This window comes from Clytia hemisphaerica, unplaced genomic scaffold, assembly GCF_902728285.1.
Source record: "Clytia hemisphaerica strain Z4C2 unplaced genomic scaffold, Clytia hemisphaerica genome assembly, whole genome shotgun sequence".
NCBI lineage: Eukaryota > Metazoa > Cnidaria > Hydrozoa > Leptothecata > Clytiidae > Clytia > Clytia hemisphaerica.
Window position 1 is genome coordinate 66070 of NW_027103434.1, and position 10324 is coordinate 76393.

The 10324-nt window shown below is 37.5% G+C and overlaps 2 protein-coding genes across 2 annotated transcripts; both read left to right on the forward strand.

Annotated features, from left to right (window-relative positions):
* The first annotated feature begins 509 nt into the window (after nt 1-509).
* LOC136798114 (2-aminomuconic semialdehyde dehydrogenase-like) lies at nt 510-6734 on the forward strand. The gene is made up of 11 exons (XM_067054700.1): nt 510-697; nt 839-1039; nt 1240-1451; nt 1679-1845; nt 2012-2082; nt 2730-2834; nt 4049-4127; nt 4266-4364; nt 4636-4708; nt 4801-4937; nt 6383-6734. The coding sequence occupies exons 1-11, from the start codon at nt 537-539 to the stop codon at nt 6533-6535; spliced, it is 1458 nt and encodes a 485-aa protein (XP_066910801.1). The 5' UTR covers nt 510-536; the 3' UTR covers nt 6536-6734.
* A 152-nt stretch (nt 6735-6886) lies between these two features.
* Nucleotides 6887-9583, forward strand: LOC136798113 (KICSTOR complex protein ITFG2-like). Its single transcript, XM_067054698.1, has 5 exons — nt 6887-7072; nt 7192-7373; nt 7501-7687; nt 7935-8290; nt 8487-9583. Exons 1-5 carry the CDS (start codon nt 6925-6927, stop codon nt 9165-9167), a joined length of 1554 nt encoding a protein of 517 aa, XP_066910799.1. The 5' UTR covers nt 6887-6924; the 3' UTR covers nt 9168-9583.
* Nucleotides 9584-10324: the final 741 nt, after the last annotated feature.

Genomic DNA, 10324 nt, shown 5'->3' on the forward strand with positions numbered 1-10324 from the left:
TGATAATGTGATGCGACTCTCAATGTTCACAAAATGCCAGCCCAAAAGTATATCCTTATGCAATTACTTTATTATTTTAGCCTTACAAAATGGATAACAAAGAACGTGGATATTGATATTTTGAGGAGGGCGTAGAGTGTTCTAATTGTGTCAAGATATTTTTTATTCTAATGAACTATATAGATTAGATAAATAAGTTACTGTTTTTGTAAATTATTCGATATCTTTGAATTTTTCATTTGTTACACGTTTTGTTATGAGAGAATTTCGAAAAATTATATTTTGATAGATTAGTATAAAATGGATTACGAATTATGATAATTATTATTTTCAGAGAATTAAATTATTGGATATGTCGCTTGTAAAGTCAATTGTTATCACCAGTTGTTTTTAGTGGTCTGTAGGTTTTAAAAGCTTTTATGCTTTGTGACGAAGCTCAGACAGGGGACGCTCTTGTGAGGGTGAACTTTATCTCGAAGCTTCGTCAACAAATGCAACACTGTCGCTAACCGTAATATGTGTTTCGTTTCAGCAAAATGATAAAAGTAGAAAATTTCATTGGTGGAAAGTTCACACCATGTTCAAAACACATCGATAGTTTCAATCCGTCAAATGGGCAAGTACACGCCTGCATCCCTGACAGCTCGTCTGATGACGTTGAACAGGCTGTAGAAGCAGCTCAAAAAGCTCTGCCTGGGTATGTTTCCATAGCTAACTCAAACATATTCAAACAACAACAAGTTTACAAAAGCTCTTTCTTGATGGTGTTATATATCAAATTTGAATATGATTAAATATTATACATTAAATATTTTCATGGCTGTTGGTTTCTTTTTAGATGGAGTGGTTTATCGACACGTGAACGATCTAAAGTCATGATGAAAATTGCGGACCTAGTGGAACAACGCCTGGATGAATTTGCAGTAGCGGAGTCCACTGACCAAGGGAAGCCAGTGTGGTTGGCAAAAGCTGTCGATATTCCTCGAACAATTCTCAATTTCCGATTCTTCGCCACCGCCATTCTTCATCAAATGAATGAGTATGTAAAGCATTGTTATTTTTTGTAACTTTTATTTGTCGAACTTTTTGACACCGCGTGATTGCAAGTTAGGATAACCTACTACAATATTCTATAGTTTGAGGTATTAAAAAAAAACTTGACAAAATAAAAGTCTGACCCAAGCCTTAACAATTTTTACGATTTTGACTGTTCACAGTATTTCTTGATGATTTTTGCAGGTCGACTGAACAATCAGAGTTTGGGGCGGTGAATTACACAGTGCGTTGTGCTGCAGGTATAGCAGGTCTCATCACACCATGGAACCTTCCCTTATATCTTTTATCCTTCAAGGTGGCGCCTGCGATTGGTGCTGGATGTTGTGTGGTGGTGAAACCAAGTGAAATGACCTCAGTGACTGCTTGGATGCTCTGTCAGGTCTTCCAAGAAGCTGGTAAAGAACGCTTTGCTCTTTTTTAATAATAACCATTTCCTTGAAAAACTAAGTTCGAGTATATCTACTTGATCTTTACTTCCTTGACACTCGATTATTTATCCACCAGACTAAACATTAGCATTAATTGATCGTCTCAATCGTAATAATTCACGAAGAAATTGAAAGAAAATGTCCGAAGATTTCCCTAACCACTGCACGATGACATACTTTTTATATGTCAACAGGTTTACCAGAAGGTGTAGTGAACATGGTGTTTGGAACTGGAAAGAACGCAGGAGCCGCAATCGTTCAACATCCGAAGATTAACCTACTCTCCTTCACTGGCTCCACTGCTGTCGGCAAATACATTCAAGAGAAAAGTGCTCAACACATGAAAAAGCTCTCATTAGAGGTAAAATACATGGCCTCTTAAATGTATACTTAGTTGTGAAAAGACTACTATGGAGATATTCTGAGCCGCAGGTCCTCTTTAATCGTAAACCTGTGAAGTTTTGTATAGTTTTGGATATCAAATAATTTGAACGATAAATACTCAAGTTAAAATTCTTTTTTATCAGCTTGGTGGGAAGAACGCGGGAGTCATTTTCGCCGACGCCAACTTGGATAAATGTATCCCAACTTCAGTAAGGTAAATTGACTGTAAATTGAAACATTGTCTTCGCTAGAAGAAGGTTCATGATTACAAGCATTCGGGGTTGTTCATTCCCTCGTTGCATTTCAAAATCCTTCCTGTGCAAGCAGGCTTTGCAAGGCCTGAAAGTGGCTTTGGAAAGAACCATCCCGCCCAAAAAAATACATACGGCTCTTTAATCTTAAAATCTAAATCTAAAAATTTTATTTACAAGCAACAGGAGGGACATCATTTTCGTGCTCTTTCCAAGTTGTTTCAACCCTCCTGCTCTGGAAACATAAATTGTTCTTCGAAAAAGAACCCTTGGAAAAAATTCTTTTCATGTCTTGAAGTGAGGGTGGACGAACTAAAATCAGTTGTTCAACCCCTGGAAATTCAAGAATTACTTTTTACCCCCTGGAAAATGAAAAACACTTCTTTAGACCCCCTGGAAGTTCTTCTCGGACTACCCCCTGGAAATGTTCGTCCACTCCCTGTCTGGTCATATAATGGAATGGCCCATTATGTACGTTTGATCTAGGTGCCTTTCTTAATCTTGGGTGTTTTTTTCTTTTATTTCTATTTTGCTCAGTCTTGCTACCCGTTGGCACCTCCATTCACAGTATGTTCAGTTTTCTTCTAAAGTCACTCCCTCCTTCATTTAGGTCGGCTTTCGCGAACCAAGGAGAGATTTGTTTGTGCACAAGTCGCTTGTTTGTTCATCAAGATATTTTTGACGAGTTCTGCAAACGTTACGTTGAAACTGTCCGGTGAGTAGATTGGTTCAAAGCAATTTGTTCGTTGTAATAATCTATTCCTGTGGGATTGAAGGAAAGTTTCTCAATGAATGCTTTTTGGACCTACCTAAGGTAGTCCTTTAAATTAACCCTTGTCCGTTCGTTCGTCCGTTCGTCCGTTCGTTCGTCTGTTGCCAGCTTTTCTCGGGATCGGCTCATTAGTTTTTTCTAATTTTTTGCACAATGATGCAAAATGGCAATGCCCAAAATGTGACGGAGCCCGATTTTCGAAAAAAAGAATTTTCCGGCCGAAAATGGCGGAAATATGCCGGAAAAACTGGTTTTTCGGCATTTTCTCGAGATTTCATCATTAGTTTTTTCTGATTTTTCGCTCAAACATGCGTATTAACAATGCCCAAAACATGGCCTAGTCCGATTTTTGAGAAAAAATTTTTTCGGCCGGAAATATGCCGGAAATCGCAGTTTTCCATTGGATTTTTCCATATAATTGGTTGTTTTTTCATTCAAAAAGATTATTAATAACAATGCCCACCATCAAGCATGTTTCAATTTTCAATAAAATAGATTTTTGAAGCCGGAACTTTCTAAAAATCGCCGGAACAGCCGATTTTCGCCGGAAAAACGGTATTTCTTGAATTTCTTGAGCTGTACTTCATATTTTTTCATGAAATTTTGCACACTGATGCAAAACGTCAATACCTAAATTGTGACGGAGCCCGATTTTCGAAAAACATTTTTTTCCGGCCGAAAATGCCGGAAATATGCCGGAAAAACCAGTTTTTTGACTTTTTCTCGAATTTTCATTTTCAGTTTTTTCTGATTTTTTGCAGAAAGATGCGTATTCGCAATGCTCAAAAAATGGCCGAGTTCGATTTTTGAGAAAAAAAATTTCCGGTTGCCGGAAATCGCCGTTTTTGCAGATTTTCATTGGATTTTTTCCTTGTATTTCTATGTTCTTCACACAAAAATATTATTGATAACAATGCTCACCATCAAGCATGATTCAATTGTCAATAAAACTGATTTTTGCGACCAGAACTTCCTATTTATTTTTTCCCTACAACCCTTCTCTCTCCCCCCATCAACAATCAATGATGAATTTATTGTGTTGTGTATTTTGCTAAATGCTATATTTTCTGACAGATTTTTTTCATTTTTCTTTTCGCATTGCTAACTAACTTTCATCATCAGGTAGGTCCATTCAGCATGTTGCTTGTTATCCATAGATCTACACTGAAAGTTGGACCGCCCAAAGACAATTCTTCCAAAATTGGTGCTCTGGTCAGCAAGGAACACATGGAAAAGGTCAATTGTTTTTCATTTTGACAATGTTCTTCTATAAAGAATACTAATACTAAACACTATAACTAGGTAACCTAGGAGACTCATTTTCATTCAGTTTCATTCAATTCATCAGTTGAGCTGATATTTTGAATATTTCAGGTGAAATCATACATCAAGCTAGCTGTCAAAGAAGGGGGCACCATATTGTGCGGTGAAACGGTCGACCCACCTCTCCAATTGCCAGAGGAAAATTCTCAGGTTTAGTTAGTGTTTCTTTTCCTTTTTATTGCTTCAAGTTATAAGTTCTTTCTTCAACTAACCGAAGTCTTGGCGAATGGAAATGTCTACGGCACTGAGTAAGTTTTGTAATTATGACGGTATCGGGCTCACTGGTATGTTTCAAAATGTATGTTAAGTTTTCAAGTCGATTTGCTAAGTCAAGTCTAAATATTATGATGTAATAAAACCCAATCACCAAATAGTGCTCGAGTGTTAATACGATATCAATTTACTTAAAACTCTTTCTCAGGGATATTACTGCCAACCAACCGTTATTGTCGGGTTGAAAGATGACGCTCGCTGCATGCAAGAAGAAATATTCGGTAAGCCATCAAACTTCAACACAACCAACTCAACTTTATTTGTTCTTTGTGCTTAACAATTTTGCAGGAAACCTTCTTTCTTACCGTTGCAGGTCCAGTGGTTTGCATCGCACCTTTCACAGGGGAAGATGATGTGATCAAACGTGCCAACGATGTTCCTTATGGTCTCTCTGCTACACTCTGGACTCAAGACGTCTCAAGACTCCATCGACTCGCCCGTCAATTTGAAGTACTTTTGTTTATCTTTCGTCGTGAAGTGCGATAAATCCCCATAGTTTTGAAGTGAATACAGTCGCTCTCACGTTGTCCCAATGTTATCCCAATTCACTGTCTCTGTCCAGTCAGTAGACAAGAATTCACTTCCAGCTCTACCAAATAGCAATTAAGTCCTCGGGTTCCACATGGACCCGTAGCTCAATACTAGAGCAAATGCTCGCGAATGGCATGGTTGTGAGTTCGAGTCTCGTCGGATTCGTTGGTTTTCCAACGGTTCTGGTGGCTGGTCAGAAGACAACACGAGAGCGACTGTATTCACTTCATTGTAATGCATAAGGACAAAATTCACCATAGTTCTGAAATGATTTAATAATTGTAGTTTCAGTCAAATCGATAGTTAGTCCCAACCACATTAAGCTCTAAAGTCTGTCCAGATATAATTGGCAGTGGAAACAAGAATGCCTGTAACTTTTGATAGTCAAATATAATTTTGGAAATTTTTTTTGCTTCTTTTAGAGAATCAAAAGCGCTATATTTGAACGGATTTTTGGTTGAAAAAATTCGCGATTTTTATCGGTTAAATTTGCGATTGCAAAAATTGAGCTTTTTTTCTATCTATCCTATAACGTTCATTTTTACACCAGTGGTAGTTCAACCTTTGGTTAAGAAGTTTGTTAAATTTCAAGGTAAACAGAAAAGTCCTTCGGAAGATATGGGACCCGAAATACCCCTTGGTAGCACTTTTCTGTGAAATATCAAATCTCCAACTTATTACTAAAAACGGGGGTTATGTTATCTTTTTTGAACAGTCCAATTAAAAGTTGGAAAATGTTAAGTGTTGGTGCATTGGTATTATTGGTATCATTGATTATTTCGAAATAAAGTGAAATCACGGTATAATTGTTTTTATTGAAAAGATAAGCATGAATTTATATTGCCTTTGTTATTTTCTAATTCCCAAAACACTAAACACAGTTTGGCTATGAGGTCATTAAAGAGATCGTAAAATGTGTTATGATCGAAAAACTGTTTTATAAATCATATCACTACCCCCGTTTTTAGTAATAAGTTGGAGATTTGATATTTCACAGAAAAGTGCTACCAAGGGGTATTTCGGGTCCCATATCTTCTGAGAGACTTTTTTGTTTGCCTTGAAATTTAACAAACTTCTTAACCTAAGGTTGAACTACCACTGGTGTAAAAATAAAAGTTATAGCATAAGTAGAAAAAAAGCTCAATTTTTACAATCGCAAATTTAACCGATAAAAATCGCGAATTTTTCAACCAAAAATACATTCAAATAAAGCACTTTTGATTCTCTGAAACAAGCAAAAAAAAATTTCCATGATTATATTTGACTATCAAAAGTTACAGGCATTCTTGTTTCCACTGCCAATTATATTTGGACAGACTTTAGGTATCCTTTTATGAATGCGTTCTTCTTTCTCTTTCTTGTAGGCAGGGACGATTTGGTGCAATTGCTGGTTGGTACGCGATCTTCGAATGCCATTCGGTGGCATGAAAATGTCGGGCGTCGGGAGAGAATGCCAAAAAGAATCTATCGAGTTCTACTCAGAAGTCAAAACCATCTGTGTGCAATACGCCTCTTAAAGTATCCACCTGCCACTGAAATTTCTTATTTGAAACAAAAGAACAGATTTTTAAATTTTTTAGATAGATTTGTTATAATTCAAATATTTTTTATAAAGCTTTTTTAGTTGTTTTCCTTATTTTTTTAAGCTCCAAGCGCTTTTCTTTTTATGCAATTTATTTATGTAGATTGATATGATGAAAAATGTGTGATTGTTGATTTATTTGGTCCTGCAATGAATTGTGTATAAGTGTTGTTGTTATAGTCAAAAAAAAAAGAAACGCGTCCTGTGTTATGGTTGGAATAATAAATCTTCTGTTTGATACCAAATGTAAGAAAGGACATGTAATCTACGTTTGTTTTTGCAGGTTAAATAATAAATGTGAGCAGAAAGATAATTGTGAGAGGAATGCGTTCCATTTCGTTGGTCAACAAGTTGGAAGTGGATTACAAAGGCAGTTTGTTCAAAAGCGCTATTTGTCTGGTGGATATTGACGAGGATGGTTTGAACGAACTGTGTGTTGGCTTCACTAATGGTGAACTTCATGCTTACAAAGGTATTCATCCACTTTCATCGCAACTAGAAGATCTCACTCACAGTTGATCTTCTGGTCATTCTTGTGAGAATTGATAAATAATGATGTAAAGTATAACATATTTCACTTTTATTTGCTAGGCTTGGACACGACAAAGCCATGGAAGTTGAGCAAAGGGTTAGGATCATTGGTTGTGTTGTGCGGAGGACATGTTCGAAGCAAAGATGAAACGTTACTTTGTGCATTAGATTCTGAAGGGAGGTGTAATCTGTTTGACGTCAAAGAAGAACACGTGACATCTGACCATGATGGATCGTGCGTTGTGAGTTTACTTCTTCTCATGTTCTAAAACGTCATCGGCCAAATTTCATTACTCATATTCAGCCACAATATAGTCATTTTTTGTAATCACTTAGAACTTTTATTGAGCTGTCGCACTTTTTCTAAAGGGTAGTCCACCATCTGGCGCTCCAACCTGTTCGCCAACAGAAGAAATGCGTTTGGTGCACAAAGAACACCTTCCGCCCAACGCCAAGGTGGCCATCCTGGAAGATGTGGACAATGATGGAGTGGCGGAGCTGATCATCGGCTATACTGATCGTTATGTTCGCATCTATAAGTGGACCGTTCAAGGAGGTTTGTTCGTTAGTCATCCAGCTGGTTATTAGCTTGATGCTTTATCATTTCACGTTACTCCTCATGTCAAGTTGCTAGTTACAGGGAAATCACCCTAATTAGCTAACACTTCACGGATTTTCTTCCGCACAATCAATCGTTCGTGTAGGCGAGGGGATTTTTTTTAAGTTCTTTATAAATTCTGTGTTACTTTGTACGATTAGGCGTCCCACTGCCTATTATTGTCTCTTTTTTACTTTTTCTGTAGATCCCTTGGATGACGTCGAGAAAAAGCTGACCAAACAAAACACTGAAGAAACGGACAAAAAATCCACTCTGTCTTTTTCACTCTCGTTATCGAAAGAAGCCAAACACCTTTCGCCTGCACCACGACAAAAGAGTGCTGAGACTGCAGAAGAAGGTACCATTAACAACAATAACAGCACGCCTTATCACCCAGTTGGTTCGTTTGTACTCCTCAAGCAATTCTCTTTGATCGGACAGATCGGCTCATTGGCTGTGTGCACCACTGTGGAAGGATTGAACCAATTGATCGTGTCACAACCAAACGGTGGATATTGCATCTTGGGCCAGTACGATGAAGATGGCTTCACCGAAAACATCGTGCGTTTGTATTTACTTTCTGTCTGTATAACCCTCCTATTGAGTCTATTGAGTTTAAAATTGAGAGAGGAGAAAGTGAACAGTCAAAGCTTCTCAGTTTGCAAGCTTGTACTTGATACATACCATGCATATAACAAGCTAATTTTACCCGTCAGATTCAAAGCGTTCAACTGATTTGTTTTGTTTTTGTTTCTAGAGCACGCCAACTAGCGTGGAAGCGCCGTCGCCAAGCAACCAAGACTCTTACCCGATCTTCTACCCGATCACAGCATACGGTAATCGTTCTTTCCAACAACAACACATCAACACAGAAATCATCGGAGGTATTCGGCGACAGAAGGGAGCTACAGGCGTTATAGGGCTTGCAACGCATGATGGTTATTTCATTATTCTTGATAATACATATTTCTCTGGTCAAAACCCAGTTAAAAATTCCTCTAAAAACAATTGGTTCGCTATGTCCAAAGTTGACGTCACAAATGACGGTGATGACGAAATCGTTTTGTGTGACCTGAACGGTATGACGTACATCATCGATAAAGAACGAAATATTGTAAGTTATAATTTCAATGAGAACGTCGCTGCTTTTTGTGCTGGTTACTATGGAAATAAAGGACGCTCTACGCCATGTCTGTGTTACGTCACTTTGAGTGGAAAGATTCATTTATATTACGATGTTTGGATCGACGCCATCAAAGTGCGTTGTGTGCATGCTGCTCTCATTGAGAAGATCAAGAGGAAACCGGAGCTGCATTATCTGTTGGAACTTTTGCGTGGTGAGAGCGGTGAAGTGGACCATGAAAAACTGCAGTCACTTGTTAAGCAATCTGCTTCTCTCAATCGCTTCTCATCCTCGCTTTTTACCAAGAATAGATAAACTGTAGCATCATGCGTCCTAGTATTGTTTATACCAATATTGTTGTACCAGCTACCTTTCAAACAGAATGATTGGTTTCAATCCCGCGCAACCTTTGTGCTTGTCAAAGTAAACAGACTCATACTTAACACGTTCGCTGCCCACTACAAGTAAAGTCGTTGTAGAGGGGTCAAAATACCGGTAGTACTTCAAAAGGCCATAACTTTTGAAACAAAAACATTTGACTACTTTTTTTCAATTTGAAGGAATTTGAAGTATTTTTTGAGGCTACAACGTACAAGAAACCTTTTGAGTCAAACTATGAACGAAATTAGGGGAGGTCAATTTTATACGAAAACAAGATAACGATGTAAGTGCATTTTTAGATTGTTTTTGGAAAAGCCCAAAATAAAGGGTAAAGTTTCATTCTTGTAGAACCAAGAAATCGTGTTCTGATTATTTTGTCACTCTGTGTGTCTTCTCATGACTTAGTCTACATTAGAATAAGGACAACTACTATAGGTTAAAGAACTAGAATTCTCATTTCGATATCGACTTATGAAACCACTTTTAAGTCAATGATAAGATAAAGGGCAGGCTAGAACTTTCGACAGTATTATTACTAGTCAAGCCAAAAGTGGACTAATATATAAGTCTGCAACTCAGGAATCTGTATATTTTATTTTATTTTTTTATGTTTTTTTATCGGCGATCTTAAAAATACCTGCAATCTGATTGGTTAAAAAGAGTACATAATATCTTGTATTTTATATTTTTTGGGTCACCGACAAACCAGTTATCAGACATTTGCGCTCGTACAATATGGAAATAGTTCACTTGTTCCGGATTTTCTGGATTTTCTCCTCGCCTAAAATCCTCGGAATTTTGAAAATATTTTTCATATTGTACACGCAACTTTCCGATAACTATTACATATTTAGTAGTTCTTTTGAATATACGGATTGCAAAATTATATCAATGCAGTCAAAACCACAGATCTGTAAAGCCCGAAGGGCTAGATTTGCGGCTTTTATCGAAAAGTGAAGCCAAGTTTTGGTAGGATTTCCTACCAGAGTCACGTGACTAAAATATGCAATTTCACCGGTTTGAGAGATCTGAAATAGCGTTTGCCGCCTACTTTTTTTGATATCGCGCTCCGAAAACAATCAAAATGCTAG